The 27691-nt window shown below is 43.5% G+C and overlaps 1 protein-coding gene across 3 annotated transcripts in view; it reads left to right on the top strand.

The window, feature by feature from the left end:
- LOC147615899 (exocyst complex component EXO84B-like) overlaps positions 1–27691 on the top strand; it is a 70947-nt gene that overhangs the window by 21797 nt on the left and 21459 nt on the right. For 2 of the 3 annotated variants that reach the window (XM_086778531.1, XM_086778532.1), the window contains exons 2-3: positions 9351–9448; positions 17893–18937. In XM_086778531.1, coding sequence (XP_086634657.1) covers positions 9351–9448; positions 17893–18937 — 1143 coding nt within the window. Of the gene's footprint in view, positions 1–9348; positions 9473–17892; positions 18938–27691 lie in introns of those variants that run through there. The other variant, XM_086778533.1, reaches the window with a different exon arrangement.

Here is a 27691-nt window from a genome sequence, read left to right as displayed (position 1 = left end):
TTTGCCATGAAAAACTCACATTTACTTAATTTAGCATACAGTCGATTCTGTCTTAAAATAGTTAAGACAATCGTGAGGTGTCTAACGTGATCCTCAAGAGGACGACTTATATATCAAAATATCAATTTTTTCAAATGCTCACGAGAAAGATCGTTCATCATTTGTTGGAAAGTGACCGGAGCATTAGTTAACTCGAAAGGTAATACGAGAAACTCGTAATGGCCATACCTAGTCCGAAAGGCGGTTCTTTCGACATGCCTTTCATGAATACGTATCTGGTGATAGCCAGTATACAAATCTATCTTTGTGAAATACTTCGCTCCGGCTAATCGGTCAATTAGGTCATCTGATCTAGGGAGAGGATAACGGTTCTTAATTGTCAGCTTATTCAATCTCTTGTAATCTATACACATTCTCCAGGTGTTGTCCTTCTTTCTCCTAAGCAACACAGGTGCACCCCAAGGTGATTTACTTGGACGGATGTGGCCCATCCTCAAATAATCTTCGAGTTGTTTGGCCAACTCATCTTCCTCGGTGTGGCTCATCCTGTAAGGTGGAATACTAACAGGGTGAGCACTAGAGATCAGGTCAATACGATGATCTACTGCCCTTTCGGGTGGTAAAGCTGATGGCAGTTCCTTAAGAAATACATCTTGAAACAAATCAAGTATCTTCTTTAATTCTTTGCTTTCAAGCACACTTAATTCATTGACATCCATAGAAGGTATGAGAAATGAAGAAAGTGCAATTAAGACACAATGGAAAGCAGTATACAAGGAAGAATCCATTATATTTTCAAAATCAACTGTATGTACAAGAGGTCCCTGAGAGGGATGTATACAATCACCTAAGATACTATACTGGGTGTTCCTATGTTTAAAAGAAAAAGTATGACTAGACTAATCTATCTGGACTTGAAGAGTCTTAAACCACTCAATCCCTAATAACAAGTCTACACGCTCTAGATGCATAATATAGCATTCCAGAGTATCTTCGTAGTCTTGAATCCGGATCGGTAGCTTCTTCACCTTCTGATCCCATACTTGCCGACCCGCAGGTAGGTGTACCTCATAGGTATGATCGCTGGGTATTGCGTCAAGACCCAATTTCTGCACAAGTTTGTAATTAACAAAGTTGTGTGAGCTGCCAGGGTCTAGAAGAATGTGGATTCTATGGCCATTCACTTCTCCATAAACTTGGAGAAGATCATGCACGCCAAAAACTTTAGGGTTGAAGAGACAATCAGAACATGAACTAGAGCGAGAAAGTACAATAATTGACGTACCTGTCAAAGACAACTGGTTAGCTGCCTTTGGCTTGGGTCCTGGGTTGGTCTTTGCACCCTTTTGCTTCGGGCACTCGTTACGCATATGTCCTTGTTCTTCGCAGATGAAGCAACGTCCCTCCTTCTTGAGCTTCAAAGCCTTAAGGAGACGTTTTTTCTTCGCTCGGGTCGAAGTTGAATCTTCGAAGGTTGGTCCGAAGACTTTCCTAATGTCGTGCTAGCCATCGGTGCGGAGAACTTTCTTTTGTGCTTGTTCCCCTGCTCGATAACGGGTTTAGACTTGGAAGAGACCATTGTATCATCATAGATACGAGCGGAATGAATGGCCTCGTCCAAAGTTTTGCGTTTGTTGTTTTTAACCTCTAAATGGTAGAGTCGGGTAAACCAGCTACGAAGAAACCAAAAGAGTAGTAGGATCCATCTTCGTAGCTTTCATCTGCAAGTCTCTAAATTTCTGGAGATAGACCTCATAAGTGAGGTACTGCGAGGTCATGGTCAAAGTAGCAAACCAGGCAACAATATCATAGTCATCCTCTTTCTTGAGGAATTCTTTCTTGAAGACTTCTTCGAACTGTGCCCAAGTCGTTGGTTTAGGGTTGAGTTCTTTCCACCAAAGCAAAGCTTTGCCTGAGAGGAAACTTGCTGCTAATTGGATCTTTTGCCATTGTCATATGGGTGAAACTGAAAATGGACTTGCCACTTATGTAGCCAAGTGTCCGCTATTTCTTTGGTATGCTGCTTTTGTTCACCCCCAAACTGTTCCGGAATGATATTGGGGCCTAAAGCAGATGCCAAAGTATCCATACCCGAAAGAGTAGATAGAGTAGTGGTCAACGAAGAGATGGAGTTCTATAAAGCCTGCATCTGTGCGGCGATTTGTGCTTGACGTTCTGAGGAAGAAGCTTCGAGAGCAACTTTAAACTCTTGGAAATCTGATTTTGAAACAAAATCGTCAAAAAGATCGCCATTGGTAGTTTCCATAGCCGGCAAGTCTTCACGTTCGGGAATGGGCTCCAACTCGGATTCTTGGGTCGGCATCTTGAAGAGGGCAAGATGAGAGAAAAGATTGATCTTGCACAAATAAGAGTGCTAGAGAGCTTGAGAGTTTGATGACACCGTGCCCCTATTAGGGATGCTGCTTTGTGATGATGACTCGTTTGTCCGTGTATATTGCCCACGCGGGCCTCATGCACCTTGAGCATGAGAGAGAGAGAGAGATCTATTGATGCTTACAAAAGACCCGAAGGGCCTATAAGATCATGAATAGAATGATTCCATGGGTATACAATGCCATGGAAAAACAAAAAAAGAGAGGTGAAAACTGAAAACTGAAATATGACCCTATGAGCCTCTTGATGGCAGATGTGGCTATGGTGAGGGCATGCCATGTCGTCGGAGAATCTCATGGATCTGTCTCTGTGTGGTGGAGATCCTCAGTGCTCTGGGTCAGGGGCGCGGCACGTAGGATGGAGTAGGCCTACTAACTTAGGACTCCTCTGGGATGCGAATACGGCCCTTGTGTACGGCTGGTATGAGTTGATGTCGATGCGGTGATGTCAGCATGGTTGGCTGATGTGGATGCTCATGTTGTGAAGAAATCAGTGATGGATCTCTCTGGGCAACGTCTTGTATGGGCTGGCCTTCTCTCTCAGCATGTCCTCTCAATACTCCGTCCTTATGTCCGAGCTCTATCAAGGACATCCCGAGAGAGAGAGAGAGAGAGAGAGAGAGAGAGAGAGAGAGAGAGAGAGATCTCAACAAGCTTAACAAGTCTGATAAGATCAACTTAAGGCAATAATGAACACAAGCAAGAGCTGGATTGCTTGCATCTATCTAATACGTGTGCAGCTCACCATTTTAAAGTGTTGTACGTGACTCAATTAAACATTTAGGAGGAGGTGGTGGCAGGTGCCCCTAGCCTCTAGGAGATAAAGTGCATTTGCCCACTTACCTCCTTGACCCTTGACCCAATACTTCAAGTGCCTATAGAAAATAGATTCAAACCAATGACTTGTCTCTATCTTCTTGTTCTTGTTCTTGTTCTCTTGGGAATCTTGCTTTATGTAGGCATGAAGAAGTCATACCAAGAGAAAACCCCATCACAATACACGAACTGGTGCTATAACAGCATGCTATCCCGTGAATTAATTTGAATACAAAGCACAATAATTTGTATCAATGTTTGTCCATTGAGGATCTTGCATCCTCTCTCATTACATCCTTTCTTAATACATTTCTATTAGCTTTGCGTAATATATTTATGTACATCAACTAATGAGAAGAACACATCTACCATCTGCTAAGGGTTCCACACATAGCTTTGGGGTTAAAAAAAAGCTCCATTGGCAGCACTGTTTAGAGCTTCACAATGCTGGCAAAATAGAAGATTTCACCTCTGCTGAATCACTGCTCTTGCAGCAACGGAGACATCAAACACAGCCAATGATTACAGATCTTGAGTTGATGGAGTGGAGGTCATAGAGATTGCTTGACCACTGTGAACTGGCAGTATCCAATGACAGCAGCTGCTTCTTTGTTTATGTAGTGAACTGGCACTGCTGTAGATTACAACTGCACTGCTTTGTTGTTTTGCTGGCTGAGAGCAGGCTGCTTATCATGTTCACACATGGACATGGCTAATCTCCAGGCTAATCCATGCTTTGGGCAGAAGATAAACATTAGTTTAGGGCACTAGCAAGGCTCAGAGATATGCAAGAGATTCCCTAACTGGTCAGGACAGCAGTCCACCACGTGGACAAGAGCATGCAGATGACATCAGGATGATATATATTTTGTGGGTTTTTGTCCTTGCTGCTGGCCGACAGCAAGTCGGCCTGTTTATGGGCATGTTTGGAGCCTAAATAAGGCTAGGCCAGGATACAGTCTTTTTCATCTAACTCCCCCATGGGGCAGGTCAAGAGTCAGGTTTTTAGAGGTCTTTAGATTACCTTTTGGGAGGCCAAAGGCCACAGATTTTGTACAGTGATATTGACAACTTTTGTACCATATAATATAATGGAAATACAGCTCTCTCTCTCTGTCTTTGTTGGTGTCTTGCATCAAGTTTCCTATTCAGCATACTTAGGGCTGAAAGAAGGTACACAAAGCTTCCGTGCATGTGACATTGGTATGAGAGCATCAGGCTCAGCTCATCAGCAAAGCTAAGTGCTAACGGTGTCCCAAGAAGGTGTACAAGTCGGAGAGTAACACAGCTAGGGTAGAAAAATCCCATGGGGCTGGTTGGTGTTAGAAAAACCCAAGGGAATAGTAGCCTTAAGGGTCGGATTCCATTTAGGGCATACCAAGGAAGGCTATCGGGAGAACGGTTCCAAGGGGTGGAGCAAAGATGCCATGATCAACCTCACGAAGGAGATCATATATATGTATATACCTAGATGAATCCAGGAACATGCCCAAATTTACCTTTTAGGAACGTGCATGTTATATACTCATGGTAGTCAACCCACAAGACTATATAACTATCAACTCCATTATGCATAGTATGGACTAGATACTACGACATCCCCACTAACGTCATCAGTGCCCAATAGTGGGTGTAGAACTCTGTATCAAGATATGCTCTCACACACGCACTCCACACACACACACACACACACACACACACACACACATAAGAGCATATATTCACACACACTCCACACACAGACACACATACATAAGAGCATATATTCACACAAAGCACTTCCTACTGAGTTTCTGTCAAACCTCCGGAGATGCAAGGCAGACTCAGCCATAATGAAGCCTAGCACTAAGGGAAGTAGCAAATAGAAAGAATTAGTACTGCAAATAAGTAGTTGATAGGGCAAATGCACCGCTAAAGATCGAAAGAATAAGCACAATATCAACTGGCTGCAACTCGGACGAAAACTTCACAATGTGAAATCTGCATGTCCGCTAATACGGCTGAATTATATTCCTAGATGAATCCAGGAACATGCCCAAATTCACCTTTTAGGAACGTGCATGTTATATACTCATGGTAGTCAACCCACAAGACTATATAACTATCAACTCCATTATGCATAGTATGTCATCAAGTTTAGTAGGCAATGGGACAAAGCGGAATAGATGCACAGTTCTCAACACCAAATTTGGAGTGGAATTAAGAGCACTGGCAAGGTTATCAGTGAAAAGTTGCCAGGAAGGAAGGGTGACAAGTTTCGGAGTCCATGAAGGGACCGAGTGATGATGACAGGCATCCACGGTCAAAGGTTGGAATCTTGTCATCAAGTTTAGTAGGAGGGGATGTCGTGTGCACACATGGACATGTCTAATCTCGAGTCTAATCCTTGATTTGGGCAGCAGATAAACATTAGTTTAGGGCACTAGTAAGGCTCTGAGATAGCAGGAGATTCCCTAACTGGTCAGGACAGCAGTCGGCTACGTGGACAAGGGCATGCAGATGAAGTCGGGATGATATTTTCAACTTTTTACCATATAATATATAGAGCTGTCTCTCTCTCTTTTCTCTTTGTCTTTGTTGGTGTCTTGCATCAAGGTTCCTATTCAGTATACTTAAGGCTGAAAGAATGCACACAGCTTCCGTGCATGTGACACTGTTGGTGCTTCGGAGATGAGCTGCCTCGATGGTGGTGAATTGAGCTGTATAAATTTGAGCTACACTGTTGATTGACTGCCGCGGTGATGAAGATAAAGACAACAACACTTCTTGGCAATGATCTTAATATCAATACAATTGCTTCTTGAGTGAAGGTGAATAAATATCAATACGTTTCTAAAAGGTGAATTTGGGCATGTTCTTGGATTCATCTAGGTATATAATTCAGCTGTAGTAGCGGACATGCAGATTTCACATTGTGAAGTGTTCGTCCGAGTTGCGGCCAGTTGATATTGTATCTTTAGCGGTGCATTTGCCCTATCAACTACTTATTTGCTGTACTAATTCTTTCTATTTGCTACTTCCCTTAGTGCTAGGCTTCATTATGGCTGAGTTTGCCTTGCATCTCCGGAGGTTTGACAGAAACTCAGTACGAAGTGTTTTGTGTGAATATATGCTCTTATGTGTGTGGAGTGCGTGTGTGAGAGCATATCTTGATACAGAGTTCTACACCCACTATTGGGCACTGATGACGTTAGTGGGGATGTCGTAGTATCTAGTCCATACTATGCATAATGGAGTTGATAGTTATATAGTCTTGTGGGTTGAGTACCATGAGTCTATAACATTGTTCATGGATTCATCTAGGTATATAATTCAGCCATATTAGTGGACATGCAGATTTCACATTGTGAAGTTTTCATCCGAGTTGCGGCCAGTTGATATTGTGCTTATTCTTTCGATCTTTAGCGGTGCATTTACCCTATCAACTACTTATTTGCTGTACTAATTCTTTCTATTTGCTACTTCTCCTAGTGCTAGGCTTCATTATGGCTGAGTTTGCCTTGCATCTCCGGAGGTTTGACAGAAACTCAGTACGAAGTGCTTTGTGTGAATATATGCTCTTATGTGTGTGTGGAGTGCGTGTGTGAGAGCATATCTTGATACAGAGTTCTACACCCACTATTGGGCACTGATGACGTTAGTGGGGATGCCGTAGTATCTAGTCCATACTATGCATAATGGAGTTGATAGTTATATAGTCTTGTGGGTTGACTACCATGAGTATATAACATGCACGTTCCTAAAAGGTGAATTTGGGCATGTTCTTGGATTCATCTAGGTATATAATTCAGCTGTATTAGTGGACATGCAGATTTCACATTGTGAAGTTTTCGTCCGAGTTGCGGTTTGTTGATACTGTGCTTATTATTTCGATCTTTAGCGTTGCATTTGCCCTATCAACTACCTATTTGCTGTACTAATTCTTTCTATTTGCTACTTCCCTTAGTGCTAGGCTTCATTATGGTTGTGTCTGCATCTCCGGAGGTTTGACAGAAACTCAGTACGAAGTGCTTTGTGTGAATATATGCTCTTATGTGTGTGTGTGTGTGGAGTGCGTGTGTGAGAGCATATCTTGATACAAAGTTCTACACCCACTATTGGGCACTGATGACGTTAGTGGGGATGTCGTAGTATCTAGTCCATACTATGCATAATGGAGTTGATAGTTATATAGTCTTGCATGAGTATATAACATGCATGTTCCTAAAAGGTGAATTTGGTCATGTTCTTGGATTCATCTAGGTATATACAATTGCTTCTTGAGTGAGCCCAAGATGAATGATATGCTGTCAAGCTTGATTACCGAGAGGCTGTGAGCTGAAAACTGCAAGTTGTAGATTTATGGTTGGTGTTGGGCTGAGAGACAACACTATGTTTAGGACCCCTAAGAAAACACAGTCAGGGTTAAAGTTAGGTGCAGGAAGCTCTGATATTACTTGAAGAGACTAGAAAGATTAATAAGCTTAAGAAGTCTAATAAGATCCACTAAAGGAACACACTAATGAACACAAGCAAGAGTCCAATCCCATTTTATTACTTGCATTAATCCAATACATGTGCAGCTCACGTCTTTACTTGGATGTACATGACCTAATTTAGAAGGTGGTGGTGTCCCTAACCATTAGGAAATAAAGTGCCCTTGCTCACGTGCCTCCTTGACCCTTGAACCAACTCTAGAGACACTTGCCCTTTTGCCCTTCTACACATTTACTTCATAGTTTCAATCATTCGGCTCGAAGCACCCAACGTTTGGAAGAATGTTAGGATTGAAAAAGAATGCTTCAGCCTATGGGGAGATATCATTTGCAGACCCAACCCTACCCATCCCTACCTTGGGTGCCTTTAGGCATAGGAAACACTCCAAATTTAATTTCCTAGGGAACTAGAAAACATAAATGAGTTACATAAATTAGTTATAGAAACGTAGAGACGGGCAAAATCCCCAACAATGTTGAAAGCCCCATTTTTTTAAAAAATAAAATAAAAAAAGGGTGAAGTATGAAAGGGCAATATCATACGAGAATGATTCAAACGTTTGCATCAGCAATCATATGAGAATGATTGCAACTATGATTTACTTCTTGCCCCACTTATGTCATTGCTTGCATCCAATAGTGTGTTTTTCACATTAAGACATGACTAATTGGGCTTTATTCCTAACAGTTTCTTGCGGACATGGAGTGAGTTGCTTCATTTTCTAGCGAAGATGTAATTAAGTAGGGTTATTTCTCAAAGATCACCAATCATTTTTTAAACTTAGAGACGAGTACTTTCAAAGGAAAATATTCCATACTTTGAGGATTTCCATGTGCCAGATTAGGGTCTGCTCACATTTTCAAAGATGCAAAATAGGGTGTCATGGAGATTTAGAGGTCAAGAATCATTTACAACACGTGTCAACTATGCGCTGTCTTGCAAAGATTCCAGACTTCAGATCCAGCCTCTAGCAAGAAACAGCCAGCAGAGTTGTCCCCGTGCCGAGTCCAAGTTGAGTGCTTGGTGAGGATATTAGTGTATCTAGCAGTTTGTAAACACTTTGTAACTGTTCGCCTTTTTTAGCAAATTTTCCCAATGTTTGCTTTTCTTGGGTATGATTTAGTTGTGGTCCTAGAGATCTACAGACACGGACACTCAAACTAGGCAGACCCTCTTGTGGTTGATCAACATGAGTTTGGTTCTATTGGTGTGCCTGGTGGCACATCAAAGCCCTTGTGCTGCACCTTTGCTGAAAATGCGTTGTGAAGAGGTTTAGACGAAAGTCCTTGAAGACTAGATGTCTTGAGCCATGAGCTCATTAGGAAATTCTTGGCTTTAGACCAGAAAAAGCATCCATGTCATGATGTAGACTTTTGTGACAAAGGCATATTCCTCAGAGGATGTGTTAAGATAGTTTTTATGAATGCTTTACTGGCAAGTGTTCTTTTCAATCAGGGTCATTCACAGTTTGATACGGGGTCATTCACAGTTTGATACTTATTTTTATAGGCTATGTTTGCATGTTGACCTCTTGCTATTTTTTAAAATTGCATGGTAGTGTGCTGCAACAGACTGTTGTTTGGTGATTGAGCAAATGCAAGATAGTAAAGCACTTCATGTAAAGTGGTGGTATCTTTGTGTTAAAACTATTGGGATTCTTGCCAGGGAATCAGAAGCTTATGTTTGGAGCTTGTAAAGCTAAAGAAGGAATCTGCTGAAGAAATGAGGCGAAGTGTATACGCCAATTATGCAGCTTTTATTCGGTAAAGTTGATCACAGATGCTTTCGTATGTCATGAATTGAAGTTGTAATCTTGTGAGCCTAAATTTTGGCTTAAGAAACCTCGCAGCATTCATGCCAATAATGCAGCTTTTTTTATTTGTCCAATCATTTATCCATGTCACTTATTTTTTATGCATTAAACTAATAGTACGATACCTATGGGCACAATGGCCTTGGCATTCATCCTGGCAGTGTAGATTGTTTCTACAGATGCAACTTACTGCTGGAGGTGTGGCGTAATAGGGCACTCCAGAAATGGAGAGTCGTGACACGACTCACGAAAGGTCTTGACGGGTTCTCCCCACAGGAATGCCCTTTTCAACATTCGTGGCTGCATAAAAAAGCTCATTTATATTGAATACTTGAGATAAAAAAGTTGCTGGCAAGGGCGGTGCCAAATTTTCCATGTTGCCATTCATTGGTGAGACAAGGAGAGTAAGTAAATACATACGAGGAGATTATTGAGTGTCTAAAATCTAGGCAGGGCTCTTAATTACATGTGACTGGTCACTGATAAATATCATTGCGGTTTAGATGCCTTATTTGTTTAAGCCATGAGTTGGGGCTTTTGATTGCGAGTTCCATCCACCTTAGCTGTACAACCCTAGGCCTGTCCTTTAATTGGTATTAGTGCGCATGGTGACCTATATGCCGACCTCCTCTCCACCTTTGCCCGTCACACATCCAGCCAACACTCTACGTTTCAGTTCAGTCAACGCTTTTTAGGATCAATTTGCAGGAAATTGGATGTCAAAATTTGGGGCTTTTGATGTAATTGTGCCATTGGGCATTCATACATGCTGTGTGATGTGAGCAATCTCACATTTGGGACAAAATTGCAGGAAATTGGAGTGCAAATCAAAGGGCTTTTGTGCCAATTGGGTTGATTTGCATGTAGGCACTGGCATTTGATGCTTTGGGCAATGTGTTGATGCCTGTCAAGCACTCAATGTGCCTGTAAATCAAGGGGCTTTTATGTATTGGATGTATATGTGGCCAGAGGGAAAGGCATTATGCCCACCCTTATAGTGTGTACTAGCCCATATGTTTTATAGTACATAGTACACTTAGTACTTTTAATGTACTAAGTGCACTATGTGTACTAGAGCAAATATACATGTGTGATAGGGGAGTCACACACTCACACTTGATGAGTTGACTTATCCCCATATGTCTCTCTCTCTCTCTCTTCTTCTCTCTGTGTATGTCTCCCACATGAAACCCTAATTCTCATCTCCCTTCAACTGGTATCAGAGCCACGGTTGTGTCCGTGTGTGTGCGGGTGTGTGGAGTCGTCTTCATCGCGAAGAAGAAGCTCGGCTATGGAGCCTTGAGCTTGGCACGAGCAGAGGAGATTGCTTGGAGCTTTCTGGTGCTCAGCAAGGTACACGTTCGCTGCAAGACAGTGAGAGGCGGCAGCAACAAACAGGCTGGCCACAAGGCGTAACAAAAACGTGAGCGTCGTTGTGGTGCAGGTACCAGGTCACAGTAAGCTGCAACGTGGTGCTGAATAGCAGCAACGTGGTGAGGCCGGAGCGAAGGCTGGTGACCCACCAGCGTGCCGTAAGCCTCTGGACCCGACGTCTTCTGCACCTATGGAGTTCCTGTCGCCCACGAGGAGAGCTACGCACGCATACGCCTACTTTTACGGGAGTTTCGAGCCTGGAGAAGGAGCGACCAGGCATACGCAGGCAGGTGTCTGGATGCCTTCATGTGCGTTAATGTACCATGTATGACAGAAATTGATCTTGAATCAAGGGGCTTTTCAAGATTTTATGCTTGTTGAGCTTGGCAAAGCAGCAGGGAAGACTTTTATGCCTTGAACCCTCAGAAATCCACTTGCAGTCAAGGTGCTTTTGCTCAATTTCTGTCCGGGACTGTTGTATGCAGTGGTGAGGACTGTCAAGGTCTGATTTTCACTCATTTGGACAGCCAGGAGAGCATTTATTGTTGCTGTACTTGCTGGTACAGATTTGGTACAACTTTGTACAAGTTTTGTCATGGCTGTACATTGATTTGAGTGAAGAAAAGGCTCATTTTTAGCTGCTGTACTTGCCGGTACAGATTTGGTACATTATTGGTGAGCACTTAGTACTGTTGTGCAGTACTTTGGAAGGGGAACAGAGCACATCTAAGGTGCTGTCCTAAATCTGCAGCAACCAGATTTTGGTGATTTTATCACATACAGTGGGAGTAGAGTTGCATTTGTGCTTCTGTAGTAGGAGATAAACTTTGGGAGAACAACTGTGAGCACTTTGTGTGCTTTGGTGCAGTGTTTGCACATATTGCAGGGAGTCAGGCATTCACAAAGGTTGCATATTGCTATGGCAACCACAGGTGAGAGCTCTTCATTGCTTCACATCAAAAAGCTTGAAGGCTCACATAATTATGACATTTGGCAATCCCAGTGCTATAATGTGTTGCTCCAGAAGAAGCAGCACAAGCCCATCAAAGAAAGGGGTGTAATGCCCGCTTCTCTTACTGCTGAAGAATGGGAAGATATGGATGAGCTAGCAAGATCCACCATCATGTTGTCTGTGTCAGACACTTTACTTTTCAACATACGTGAAGAGAAGATAGCTTGGGGAATGTGGCAAAGATTGCAGGACTTGTATGCCCAGCAAAGTGCCTCAAGCAAAGTGTATTGGTTGAAGAAACTCATAGGTCTTCAAATGAAGGAAGGGGCGTCTATGACAACCCATCTAAATGAGTTTAATGGTGTTGTCAGCCAGGTCATCAATCAAAAGTTGGCAATGGACGATGAGTTCAAAGCCACCTTTCTCTTATGCACTTTGCCAGAGAGTTGGGACACATTCAGGACAGCCACTAGTAATTCAAATGCTATGTTGTCATATGCAGATGTGGAGGGTGCTCTCCTTCAAGAGGAGATGAACAGGAAGAACAACTCTGTTGGAAAGTCCAATGCAATGAATGCACGTGGGAGATCCCAGCAAAGGGGTAAAAGCCAAGAACGGGGAAGGAGCAAGTCCCGCTCCAAAAAGGACTTGGAATGCCATTATTGTGGCAAGAAGGGACATATCAAAAAGCAATGCTACAAATGGGAGAATGATCAAAAGGAAAAGGGCAAAGGAAAGGACAAAGACAAAGATGAAGCCAAAGATGCAAAGCCAAAGGCAAAAGTGGAGTCAAGATTGAAGAAGTCAATGTGTCACATGCAGGTGACAGTGAGGATGAAGTCCTATTCACGTCTTCACTTGATGCCCATTCACTTCTTGCAGGAGATGGTCATGGTATGCACTCATGGATCATTGATTCAGGTGCCTCCTTTCATGTCACAGGTTGCAGAGACTTGTTTGTCAGGTATACTGCTGGCAATGAAGGAGTCGTTTATTTGGGTGACAACCATGCATGCAAGATTCTTGGCAGAGGTGATGTGAGGCTTGTGTTTTCAGATGGCGCACAGCTTATGCTCTATGATGTCAGGCATGTGCCTGAGATCAAGAAGAACCTGCTTTCTATTGGATAGCTTGATGATGCTGATTATGTTACCACATTTGGTCGTGGAAAGTGGAAGATTAGTAAGGGCTCACTGGTTGTTGCCAGAGGCTCTAAGGTGGACACTCTTTACTTCATGCATACAGGTGTTTGTCACCATGCTAATGTAAATGCAACCGAGCTGCCGGAAATCTCTATGTGGCATAGCCGGTTGGGACACATGAGTGTCAAAGGAATGGAGCAATTGTCTCGTTTTGGTTACTTGCCTTCTCTAAAGTTCTCAAGTTTTCAGTTTTGTGAGCATTGTATATATGGCAGGCAACTCCAGTGCCCCCACAAGAAAGCTCTTGGACAGAAAGATGCTCAGTTAGAGCTTGTATATACAGATGTATGTGAGATGCCTCAGCTTTCTTTGGGAGGGGTAAAATATTTCGTGTCTTTTATTGATGATGCCACACGCAAGGTGTGGGTTTATCCTCTTCGTTTGAAGAGTGATACATTCTCAGTGTTTCAAAAGTTTGTTGCTCTTGTTGAGAATCAAACTGGCAAAACACTGAAGGCTTTGCGTTCCGACAATGGTGGAGAGTATCTGTCCAAACAGTTTTAGGACTTTTGTGATGCTAAAGGCATCAAGAGGGAGCTCTCTACTCCTTATGATCCTCCACAAAACGGGACAGCAGAGAGGATGAACAGGACCATTCAGGAGAAGGTCCGTTCTATGTTGTCACATGCTGCGTTACCTCATGGTTTTTGGGCTGAAGCTGTTATGACAGCCGTTCATCTTATAAACAGGTCACCTAACACGAGGCTTGGTGGGAAAGTGTTAGAGGAAGTATAGACAGGGAAGCCTCCGTCCTGCAAGCACTTGAGAGTGTTTGGTTGTGTTGCGTACGTGCACATACGCAGGGAAATACGCACCAAACTTGATCCTAAGCCTCACAAATGCATATTCCTAGAATATGGTGACAGAGGTGAAATGGGGTATAGACTTTGGGATCCAGTGAATAGAAAGATTATACGCAGCAATGATGTCATTTTTGATGAAACATGCATGTATAAGGAGCCTGCAAGGCAACAGGAACCTGGCAGAGTCATCTTTGATGATGATGGACATCATGGACAACAACCAAGGGCTGTAAATCAGCCATTACAGCAACAAAACCAGCCCTTAAATGGTGCTGAAAATGGTCCAAATGGACAGCGAGAGATGGCAGAAGATATCCCTATGGATATCCCACAGTTAGAGGAGATACCGGGCATGATATTTCAACCTTATGGCATGGAACAGGAGCCACCAATAGGTGATATGCAGGCTGGAAAGCAACCTGCAAATGATGGTCATTGGGTACGGAGGTCCACAAGACCCTCCAGAGCCCATGACAGGTTTGTTCCAGGGGTTGACTACTTGATGCTCACTGACTGTGGGGAGCCCTCGTGTTATAAGGAGGCTTTACGGAGGGCAGACAAGGCTCTTTGGGAGCGTGCTATGAAGTCAGAGATGGATTCTCGGATTCTCTGCACAAAAATGGAACATGGAAGTTGGTGCATTTGTCTACAAGCAAGAAGGTTTTGCCATGCAAGTGGGTTTACAGGCTCAAAGTTGCACCTGATGCAAAGCCAAGATACAAAGCCAGGTTAGTGGCTAAGGGCTTCAAGCAGGAATATGGTGTGGACTTTGATGAGATCTTCTCTCTAGTGGTCAAAATGACCACACTTAGAGCTGTATTAGCTTTGGTTGCTCATGATGATCTGGATTTGATTCAGATGGATGTGAAGACTGCTTTTCTTCACGGTGATCTCTATGAGGAGATATATATGCAACAGCTAGAGGGCTATGCAGTGAATGGAAAGGAGAAGCTTGTATGCAAGCTGAAAAAGAGTCTTTATGGGCTCAAACAGGCACCAAGGGAATGGTATCATAAATTTGATACGTTCATGAAATCCCAGGATTTCAGGAGAAGTGACATAGATCACTGCTTATACACCAAGAAAGCTTTGGATGGCAGTCTATTGATCCTCATCTTGTATGTTGATGATATGTTGATTGCCGGGAAATCTCGTAGTGAGATGGATGCCTTGAAGAAGAGACTGCATCAAACCTTTGATATGAAGGATTTGGGTGATGCAAATCACATTTTGGGTATGCGGATACTTCGGGACAGAAATCAGCATGTGTTGTATTTGTCTCAGAAGGAATACATTGGCAAAGTTTTGCAGAGGTTCAATATGGATGGGGGGAAGAAGACTAGTACTCCTTTGCCTCCATATGTGAAACTCAGTGCTATGGACAGCCCACAGTCGGATAGTGACAGGGCTGATATGGCCAAGATTCCGTATGCTTCAGCTTGTGGCAGTCTCATGTATGCCATGGTTGCTACTAGGCCGGACATTGCATTTGCAGTGGGAGTGGTTTCTAGATACATGGCCAAACTTGGCAAGAAGCATTGGGAAGCAGTGAAAGGTGTCATAAGATACCTGAAGGGCACACAGGATATGTGCATATGCTTTGGTAAACAGGATGCATTAGTGCATGGTTACACGGATTCGGATTATGCCGGTCATCGAGATAACCGGAAGTCTACTACTGGTTATGTGTTTACATTCACAGGAGGTGCTGTGTCATGGATATCCAGGATGCAGAAGTGCACTGCCTTATCTACTACAGAGGCTGAGTATATTGCAGCCACAGAGGCTTGCAAGGAGGCATTATGGCTATCTCGGTTAGTGGTTGATTTGGGTTATACAGGGGATATTCCATTGTTGCTTTGTGACAGTCAGAGTGCCATCCAGTTGGCAAAGAACCCTGTCTTTCATGCAAAGACGAAGCATGTGGATGTGAAGTATCACTTCATCAGAGAGGTGATAGAGAACAAGCAAATTCAGCTTGTTAAGATTCATACGGATGACAACTTGGCTGATCTGTTGACAAAGAGTTTGCCTCCAGAGCGGTTTGCTCATTGCAGACACTTGATGGGCATTGGATGAGGCCAGTTTCAGCCTTGATATGGCCTTGTATATTATCATGTACATGCTGATTTTTCTTTTCCTTCATTTAAGGGCACTTTGCCTTTAAGTGGGAGGTTGTCGGGGTAAAGGCATTATGCCCACCCTTATAGTGTGTACTAGCCCATAAGTTTTATAGTACATAGTACACTTAGTACTTTTAATGTACTAAGTGCACTATGTGTACTAGAGCAAATATACATGTGTGGTAGGGGAGTCACACACTCACACTTGATGAGTTGACTAATCCCCATATGTCTCTCTCTCTCTCTCTCTTCTTCTCTCTGTGTATGTCTCCCACATGAAACCCTAATTCTCATCTCCCTTCATATTACAAGTGTATCCAAGAAACGAAGGTTTCAGAAGGTAGCTTTGCACCACGGGCACAAAGGACTCCCATCCCCATTGCCAAGGCCTTGCAAAGAGGGAGCATCAAAGCCAGTCTATAGATGCAGGCAAAGCAAGAGGCCATCTGAGATCTGACAAAGCTCTTCATACAATGTGCTTTGTCTTTCAATATTGTGCGCACCACATGATGGAAAAAGGCCATGAGGGCAATTAGCCGCATAGGATGTGAGTGGGAGGAGTCCTCTTATGCGGCCTTGCGCACATGAGAGCTCAGAAGGGAGAGTGCACTCTTCTATGTGATGGATGGTCAGATGTTAAAAAGAGGAATGTTTATAACATCCTCATCTCATCATGCAAGGGCACAATGTTCTTGCGTGCCATAGATGCATCCATGGCAGGCACAGTGGTGATAGGTGAGTACATTTGGTGACACATTCGAGAGGCTGTCATGGTGTCAAATCCCCACTGGATCTCCTTGTGGAACGCTCTTGGTACGAGACTCAAAACCTGCAAACAAACAAACAACATGGGGGTGCAGGCCCGACTCACCTCCCAACCATGACAGCCGTGGGCAAGCCCACAGTCTTGGCTGTCCCCACCGAGCCACGAGCTGAGCTAACTAGGTTGACGTCGACCAATCTCCACCTCGCGACGTCCCATACCGCTACGAAGCTACCCTCGCGGGCCTCGAGATTGCTGCCGGCCTCGGTTGCGTAAAGCAGGTGCACGTCTGCACTAGATCCGGGCTCCAGACCATAGAGCTCTCACAAATCACGCGAGAGGTCAGCAAGGGGTGAATGGACGGCAACGGGCAGCGGGCAAATACAGGCTGTGTTTAAGGAGGGTAGGTTTATAATTAATTGGTTTCGTGAGCTGCTGCTTTTAATCAGTCATCTTTAGTTGGGAGGATTCTGAGGAGATCAAGACCCAGATGAGGCCATAACCAAATGTTTTGCCTCAATAATATTGACAAGGATCAGGCAATCAAGGCTAGAGGTAGTTGCTTAAATAATGTTTGGGAACAAATGGCCCAAGCACTTCAGGGCTAGTTGTCTAAGGAGCACTATGAGATGTTTCTATGATGGCGTGGCTAGGGGTCGGATGGTGTGCGCATGGGGATCCAATTGAGAGGGATGAGCATCATAGAGTAGGACTAATTGATTCACAGTAGGTGTAGGTGTAGGCGTAGGCGTAGCCTTAGGAGTGGGGGTGCTCCAGATGAAGGTATGGTTGCATGGTGACCTTGCCAGCAACCCCTTTGACAGTTTTCATATTTATGCTTGCATAACGGTGATTGAGGGCTTTTTGTGAACTCAGGCCTTCCGGAGGTATGTATCTGTTTCATATTCATGAGAATGGGTTTGACAAGCACCCGTCTTTTTACAAGAAATTGTTATCATTTTTTAACACAGGGTTCTGGCTTATCTGTGTGTCCTTTAATTTGACTGTTTGTGTTATTGTGATGGTAATTTACTATGAGTTCTGGCATATTGAAAGGTGATGTATGTTTTTGTGTTTTTAATGTTACTTTGAAAGCTTTATGTACAGATTATAATTATTTCCTACAAATGCTCATGACCTCATAATTGAACTTCCATATTGTTCATCTATGTCACAGTACATCACAGGAGATTTCAGATTTGGAAGGTGAATTATTGGCTATGCGTAATCTTCTTTCCAGTCAAGCTTCCCTCATTCATGGTTTAGCGGATGGCGCTCGACTAGATTCTTTACCGGATGGGGCCAATGTAGCTTCAGAAGGTGCAGCTTATCTTGAAGATCATCATGCACTTTTGGAGGATGAAAAGCGTCTAAATGCCCTACCAGATACCCTTGATGTTTTAATAGCAGAAAGAAGGGTTGATGAAGCTTTAGTTGCGTTGTTTGAAGGGGAGAAAATTGCCACCAACTCATCCGGTAAAGAGCCTGTGAGTCATGCCTCGATGGTTTGGTTACAAACATCACTCTCTGAACGGAGAGCTAGGCTTAGAGAACAACTTGTTGATGTTGCACGACAACCTTCTACCCGGGGACGTGAACTTTGTGCAGCAATCTCTGCTCTTTACAGGCTTGGCGATGGCCCTAATGCCCACACACTGCTCTTAAATGCACACAGTCAAAAACTTCAATATAATGTGCAGGGGCTCCGAGCATCTGGAACTACCTATGGTGGAGCATATACCGCTGCCCTCTCACAACTTGTATTTTGCACCATCTCTCAGGCTGCAAAAGATTCACAGTCTGTCTTTGGGGAGCAAGCAGCATATGCTTCACAGCTTGTGCTATGGGCTTCTGTTGAAACAAAGAATTTTGCATCCCTTTTAAAGAGGCATGTTTTGTTGTCTGCTGCGGTAGCTGGTGGACTTCGTGCTGCAGCAGAGTGTGTGCAGGTTGCTTTAGGGTATTGCTCGTTATTAGAAGCGCAGGGCCTGGCTCTGTGTCCTACTTTGTTGAACCTTTTCAGATCAAACGTTGAACAGGCTCTACAAGCTAATCTGAGGCACATTGAGGAAAGCGTGTCTGTTCTTGCAGCTGCAGATGACTGGGTAGTTTATCATGGTTCAGGTCCTGCTCGCTCTGGAAGCAGAGCTCATATATCTGGTGGTTTGAGTACACAAGTGAAGCTATCAAGCAGTGCCCATAGATTTCAGACATTGATCCAGGTGATTGCATGTTTACTGCTATTTTCATTCGGTGGGAATTCAGCATGTTGTTCATTAAGTCTTCTTAACAGTAGTGCGCTTTGAATGTTGACTTCAATCTTATCCTTCTGTCTCCCTGTTGTGCTCTTGAAGTTCTGCTCCATACCCTCAACCGATAAAGTTTTCCTATTAATTTTTTGCTTTATTGGCCTGGGCCTTATTACTTAGACAGTTCTCTGCTCACTGGTTTTAAAGTCTTCTGATACTCACAGCTTGTGCTGACTAACGTGAGATTGTTCTAGGCTTATTGGTGTTTTAATGAGAGTCATGCTTTTTAGTTTAAATTCATATGTTGCAGAAAACACCTGTATCTGCACATTGGAACAGGCTTTGTGACATAGCGGAAGCCTGCATGCCTTAATCGCAGCCCTTAAGCATCCTGTAGGAACCTTAATGCAAAATGCATGAAAGAGAGAGAGAGAGACTGGTTTTCAGTATGTGTAATATTATGTGCATGAAAAAGGTTACATGTATGCTTGGCCAGTGGCCTTCCAAAATAAGACTTTCTATGACCTATCTCCAAGAGGGAGAGAGATGGTTATGCTGAATTGTGACTTAGGCTTATATAGACCCCCCAAAAGACCATTTTTATTGACTGACTGCTGTCGGCCAGCAATGCGGACAATTATGCAATATTTTAATGCTGGCCGACTTCATGATGGCGCTGCTGTACTACTGGCCGACTTCATAAATGTTCATGTATATCTTTTCCTGAGCCTGTCTGAGCCTGTATGATGCCCTAAACTAGCCTTAAACTAGCTCAACAGGTGTGGCTACACTGATTGGGAGAAACCTGAATTAGGGTTTAGAGTTCATTCATGGGAGACATACACAGAGAAGCAAGGGAGAGAGAGAGAGAGTTGTGGGGATAAGTCAACTCATGAAAAGCATGAGTGTGTGACTCCCCTATCACACATGTATATTGCACTAGTACACATAGTGCACTTAGTACATTAAAAGTACTAAGTGTACTATGTACTATAAGTTATGGGCTTGTACACACTATAAGGGTGGGCATAACGCCTTTACCCCAACAACCTCCCACTTAAAGGCAAAGTGCCCTTAAGTAAAGGAAAAGAAAAAATCAGCATGTACATGATAATATACAAGGCCATATCAAGGCTGAAAATGGCCTCATCCAATGCCCATCAAGTGTCTGCAATGAGCAAACCGCTCCGGAGGCAAACTCTTTGTCAACAGATCAGCCGGGTTGTCATCCGTATGAATCTTAACAAGCTGAATTTGCTTGTTCTCTATCACCTCTCTGATGAAGTGATACTTCACATCCACATGCTTCGTCTTTGCATGAAAGACAGGGTTCTTTGCCAACTGGATGGCACTCTGACTGTCACAATGCAACAATGGAATATCCCCTGTATAGCCCAAATCAACCACTAACCGAGATAGCCATAATGCCTCCTTGCAAGCCTCTGTGGCTGCAATATACTCGGCTTCTGTAGTAGATAAGGCAGTGCACTTCTGCATCCTGGATATCCATGACACAGCACCTCCTGTGAATGTAAACACATAACCGGTAGTAGACTTCCGGTTATCTGGATGACCGGCATAATCCGAATCCGTGTAACCATGCACTAATGCATCCTGTTTGCCAAAGCAAATGCACAAATCCTGTGTGCCCTTCAGGTATCTCATGACACCTTTCACTGCTTCCCAATGCTTCTTGCCAGGGTTGGCCATGTATCTAGAAACCACTCCCACTGCAAATGCAATGTCCGGCCTAGTAGCAACCATGGCATACATGAGACTGCCACAAGCTGAAGCATACGGAATCTTGGCCATATCAGCCCTGTCTCTATCTGACTGTGGGCTGTCCATAGCACTGAGTTTCACATATGGAGGCAAAGGAGTACTAGCTTTCTTCCCCCCGTCCATATTGAACCTCTGCAAGACTTTGCCAATGTATTCCTTCTGAGACAAATACAACACATGCTGATTTCTGTCCCGAAGTATCCGCATACCCAAGATGTGATTTGCATCACCCAAATCCTTCATATCAAAGGTTTGATGCAGCCTCTGCTTCAAGGCATCCATCTCTTTACGAGATTTCCCGGCAATCAACATATCATCAACATACAAAATGAGAATCAAGAGACTGCCATCCAAAGCTTTCTTGGTGTACAAGCAGTGATCTATGTCACTTCTCCTGAATTTCTGAGATTTCATGAATGTATCAAATTTATGATACCATTCTCTTGGTGCCTGTTTTAGCCCATAAAGACTCTTTTTCAGCTTGCATACAAGCTTCTCCTTTCCACTTACTGCATAACCCTCTGGCTGCTGCATATATATCTCCTCATGGAGATCACCATGAAGAAAAGCAGTCTTCACATCCATCTGAATCAAGTCCAGATCATCATGCGCAACCAAAGCCAACACAGAGCTAAGTGTGGTCATTTTGACCACTGGAGAGAAGATCTCATCAAAGTCCACACCATATTCCTGCTTGAAGCCCTTAGCCACTAACCTGGCTTTGTATCTTGGCTTAGCATCTGATGCAACTTTGAGCCTGTATACCCACTTGTATGGCAAAACCTTCTTGCCTGCAGGCAAAGGCACCAACTTCCAAGTTCCATTTTTATGCAGAGAATCCATCTCTGACTTCATGGCACGCTCCCATAGAGCTTTGTCTGCCCTCTGTAAAGCCTCTTTATAACATGAGGGCTCTCCACAGTCAGAGAGCATCAAGTAGTCAACCCCTGGAACAAACCTGTCAGGGGCTCTGGAGGGTCTAGTGGACCTCCGTACCCAATGACCATCATTTGCAGGTTGCTGTCCAGCCTGCATATCACCCATTGGTGGCTCCTGTTCCATGCCATAAGGCTGAAAAATCATGCCCGGTATCTCCTCTAACTGTGGTATATCCATAGGGATATCTTCTGCCATGTCTGGCTGTCCATTTGGACCATTTTCAGCACCATTTAAGGGCTGGTTTTCCTGCTGTAATGGCTGATTTACAGCCCTTTGTTGTTGTCCATGATGTCCATCATCATCAAAGATGACTCTGCTAGGCTCCTGTTGCCTTGCAGGCTCCTTATACATGCATGTTTCATCAAAAAATGACATCATTGCTGCGTATGATCTTTCTATTCATGGGATCCCAAAGTCTATACCCCATTTCACCTCTGTCACCATATCCTAGGAATATGCATTTATGAGACTTAGGATCAAGTTTGGTGCGCATTTCCCTGCGTATGTGCACGTACGCAACGCAACCAAACACTCTCAAGTGCTTGTATGACGGAGGCTTCCCTGTCCATACTTCTTCTGGCACTTTCCCACCAAGCCTCGTGTTAGGTGACCTGTTTATAAGGTGAACGGCTGTCATAACAGCTTCAGCCCAAAAACCATGAGGTAATGCAGCATGTGACAACATAGAACGGACCTTCTCCTGTATGGTCCTGTTCATCCTCTCTGCTGTCCCGTTTTGTGGAGGATCATAAGGAGTAGAGAGCTCCCTCTTGATGCCTTTAGCATCACAAAAGTCCTGAAACTGTTTGGACGTATACTCTCCACCATTGTCGGAACGCAAAGCCTTCAGTGTTTTGCCAGTTTGATTCTCAACATGAGCAACAAACTTTTGAAACACTGAGAATGTGTCACTCTTCAAACGAAGAGGATAAACCCACACCTTGCGTGTGGCATCATCAATGAAAGACACAAAATATTTTGCCCCTCCCAAAGAAAGCTGAGGCATCTCACATACATCTGTATGCACAAGCTCTAACTGAGCATCTTTCTGTCCAAGAGCTTTCTTGTGGGGGCACTGTAGTTGCCTACCATATATACAATGCTCACAAAACTGAAAACTTGAAAACTTTAGAGAAGGCAAGTAACCCAAACGAGACAATTGCTCCATTCCCTTGACACTCATGTGTCCCAACCGGCTATGCCACATAGAGATTTCCGGCAGCTCGGTTGCATTTACATTAGCATGGTGACAAACACCTGCATGCATGAAGTAAAGAGTGTCCACTTTAGAGCCTCTGGCAACAACCAGTGAGCCCTTACTAATTTTCCACTTTCCACTACCAAATGTGGTAACATAATCAGCATCATCAAGCTGTCCAGTAGAAAGCAGATTCTTCTTGATCTCAGGCACATGCCTGACATCATGGAGCATAAGCTGTGAGCCATCTGAAAATACAAGCCTCACATCACCTCTGCCAAGAATTTTGCATGCATGGTTATCACCCAAATAAACCACTCCTTCATTGCCAGCAGTATACCTGACAAACAAGTCTCTGCAACCTGTGACATGAAAGGAGGCACCTGAATCAATGATCCATGAGTGCATACCATGACCACCTGTAAGAAGTGAATGGGCATCAAGTGAAGAAGTAAATAGGACCTCATCCTCACTGCCACCTGCATGTGACACATTGATTTCTTCGATCTTGACTCCACTTTTGCCCTTCGGCTTTACATCTTTGGCTTCATCCTTGTCTTTGTCTTTGCCTTTTCCCTTTTCTTTTTGATCATTTTTCCATTTGTAGCATTGCTTTTTAATGTGTCCCTTCTTGCCACAATAATGGCATTCCAAATCCTTTTTGGAGCGAGACTTGCTCCTTCCCCTTTCTTGGCTTTTCCCCCTTTGCTGGGATCTCCCACGTGCATTCATTGCATTAGACTTGCCAACAGAGTTGTTTTTCCTGTTCATCTCTTCTTGAAGAAGAGCACCCTCAACATCTGCATATGACAGCATAGCATTCGAATTGCTAGTGGCTGTCCTAAATGTGTCCCAACTCTCTGGCAAAGTGCATAACAAAAAAGTGGCTTTGAACTCATCGTCCATTGCCAACTTTTGATTGATGACCTGGCTGACAATACCATTAAACTCATTTAAATGGGCTGTCATAGACGCCCCTTCCTTCATCTGAAGACCTATGAGTTTCTTCAACCAATACACTTTGCTTGAGGCACTTTGTTGGGCATACAAGTCCTGCAATCTCTGCCACATTCCCCAAGCTGTCTTCTCTTCACGAATGCTGAAAAGTAATGAGTCTGACACAGACAACATGATAGTAGATCTTGCCAGCTCATCCATATCTTCCCACTCTTCAGCTGTAAGAGAAGCGGGCATCACACCCCTTTCTTTGATAGGCTTGTGCTGCTTTTTCTGGAGCAACACATTGTAGCACTGGGTTTGCCAAATATCATAGTTATGCGAGCCTTCAAGCTTCTTGATGTGAAGCAATGAAGAGCTCTCACCTGTGGTTGCCATAGCAAAATGCAACCTGTCAATGCCTGACTCCCTGCAAATGTGCAAACACTGCACCAAAAGATGTGCAAACACTGCACCCAAAGCACACAAAGTGCTTACAAATGTTCTCCCAAGCTTTATCTCCCACTGCGGAAGCAAGAATGCAACTTTTCTCCCACTTTTTGTGATGAAAACACCAAAATCTGGTTGCTGCAGATTTTGGACAGCACTTAAATGTGCTCTTTTGCCTCTCCAAAGTACTGTACAGCAGTACCAAGTGCTCACCAATGATGTACCAAACCTGTATCGGCAATTTCAGTAGCTGAATTTGAACCTTTTGATCACTCAAAATAGTGTACAGCCATGCCAAAACATGCACAAAGCTGTACCAAATCTGTACCAGCAGGTACAATAGCAATAAATGCTCTCCTGGCTGTCCAAATGAGTGAAAATCAGACTTTTACAGTCCTGTACACTGCATAAAACAGTCCCGAACAGAAATTGGGCAAAAGCCCCTTGACTGCAAGCTGATTTTTGAGGATTCAAGGCATAAATGGCTTGCCTGCTGCTTTGCCAAGCTCAACAAGCATACGAACTTGAAAAGCCCCTTGATTTGAGATCAATTTCTGATCATGCATGGTACATTGGCGCACATGAAGGCATCCAGAGTGTTCACGATGCTTCCCCCTGGCCACATATACATCAAATACATGAAAGCCCCTTGATTTACAGGCACATTGAGTGCTTGTAAGGCATCAGCACATTAACCACAGCATCAAATGCGATTGCCTGCATGCAAATCAACCAAATCGGCACAAAAGCCCCTTGATTTGCACTGCAATTTGCTGCGATTTTGCCCAAATGTGCGATTTTTCACATCATACAGCATGTATGAGTGCTTAATTGCACAATTACATCAAAAGCCCCAAATTTCGACATCCAATTTCCTGCAAATTGATCCTGATTTGACCAATTTCCTGCAAATTGATCCTGATTTGACCAATTTCTTGCAAATTTATCCTGATTGTGACCAATGTCACCCAATTTTGCCAATTTTGCTCAAAAATTGAGCAATTGGGCACCTGTACCTGCTCAATTGCTTGAATTGATAAGAAATTCGCAAAAAAAATTGAAGACAAATACCTTGTAATTTCTGATTTGCAGGAAAGAGGAGGGGGTCGTGCTGATGCTGCTGTGCAGTCTGATTCTTGGAGGTGATCCTTGGAGAGCTTTGATGGCTGCTCCAATCAAGATAGTGGAGCCAGAGATTCTGCGTTGCTGGGGCGCATCTCTGCTTCACATTTACTGACGTGGAGTCGTGCAGGCTTTGCACCACATGCCGTGGGCGACTTTCGACAACTACGACTTGGACGCCGACGCCAACGTGCTGGCGCGCGGGCTGGTGCACGCCCACCCGGACCTGTCCGCTCGCATGGCCTTCCACACGCGTAACGTGAAGAAGGTGAAGGAGAGGCTGGCGGATTACGACGTGGTGTTCCTGGCCGCCCTGGTGGGCCTGGGGCTGGCGGCCAAGGCCGACATCCTGGAGCACCTTGCCCGGCACATGCGGTCCGGCTCCACACTGGTTGTTCGCCCGACTACGCTCCGCCTGGCTGCTGTTCGCTTCACTCGCCTAGCGCCTATACGCCCAGCGCTAATGCGCTTTGCTCACACGCTTGCGCTTCGCCTAGACTGCGAATGCTGCCTTGTGCCACGTGCTCGCCCAGCCTGAAGTCGACAGTCCTGTATTCGCCTTCTTCTCCTCCGTTCTCTTGCAAGCTTCTGGCTGCCTGCTGCGACTCTGATGTAAGCTGCTCACGCTATCGCTGTTTGTACTGCAGGAAGCCTGCTTCGCCTGCGTGTACACACCCAAGCCAGTCACTTGCTGCTAGCTCTGATACCAGTTGATGGGGAGAAACCTGAATTAGGGTTTAGAGTTCATTCATGGGAGACATACACAGAGAAGCAAGGGAGAGAGAGAGAGAGTTGTGGGGATAAGTCAACTCATGAAAAGCATGAGTGTGTGACTCCCCTATCACACATGTATATTGCACTAGTACACATAGTGCACTTAGTACATTAAAAGTACTAAGTGTACTATGTACTATAAGTTATGGGCTTGTACACACTATAAGGGTGGGCATAACGCCTTTACCCCAACATACACAAGCATCAGTGAGTCAATTATGGGAGAGCTTTGTACTGCGCTCAGTTCTTGAGAGTGGTTTGTATGTCCACCTTCTGTGTTTTTTTTTTCCATGTAATTTTCTTTGGGTCAACTTCTTAGCAAGGCACTTTACAGACTAAGCTTCAATTAGTCAATTCATCAGTTTCTCTCCGGGTTGAGCTAGTATGCACCCAATTGCAAAGGTGAAGGCAGTGATGTGTGAGCATGAAATATGATGTCGCAATTGGGGGACTTTAGGATGGGGGCACTTGCCAAGGCTTTCCTTCAGGGTATTATATGCCTATTGGCAATCCTCTTTCCATTCAAAGATTATTAGGAGTCCATAGAGGGGATGACCAATGTCGACATATATGAAGATGAAGCGGCGTCGATAATATCCGACGTGTCCCATGAAGCGCTCGACTCCTTTGAAATTGGTTGGTGGTGGCAGCTCCAAAATGAGGTGCACCTTGCTGTCATCTGTGAAGATTCCGTGTTTTGAGACAATGTTCCCAAGATTACTCTTTTCGATTTGCTGCACCTGACAAGTAAGAAATCACATCCCTCTACATAAGTGTCGCGTGTATGCCCAAGGTCGCAAGTCATGAGCCTGGGAATGACAATAGGGAGGAACCATTATGGAGAAACCATCTGCATAGAACTCGTAAACCCAATGGTTTTCCCAAAAAAGAGACATATGTCTTCCCTATTGACTCGGAACCACATTGGCTAAAATATATAGGGGCTATCGCGCACACATACTTCAGCCAAGTTTGGCTATATATATGTATACATGTATACATGTATACATATATATACATATATATATATACACATGTATATATATATATATATATACACACATGTATACATGTATACATGTATACATGTATACATATATATATATATGTATACATGTGTATATATATATATATATATATACATATATACATATATATATATATATGTATACATGTGTACATGTATACATGTGTACATGTATACATATATACATACATATATATATATATATATGTATACATGTATACATGTATACATATATATATATATATATGTATATATACACATGTATACATATACATATATATGTATACATGTATACATGTGTACATGTGTACATATATATATATATATATATGTATGTATATATATATGTATGTATATATATATATATGTATGTATATATATATATATGTATACATATATACATGTATATATATACATATATACATGTATATATATATGTATACATATATCTATATACATGTATATGTATATATATACATGTATATGTATATATATACAT

This window comes from Cibotium barometz, chromosome 39 (genome assembly GCF_041138505.1).
Source record: "Cibotium barometz isolate CiBa-2024 chromosome 39, ASM4113850v1, whole genome shotgun sequence".
Lineage (NCBI taxonomy): Eukaryota > Viridiplantae > Streptophyta > Polypodiopsida > Cyatheales > Cibotiaceae > Cibotium > Cibotium barometz.
Note: the sequence above shows the minus strand (reverse complement) of the source record. Positions and strands in the feature narration are given on the sequence as shown.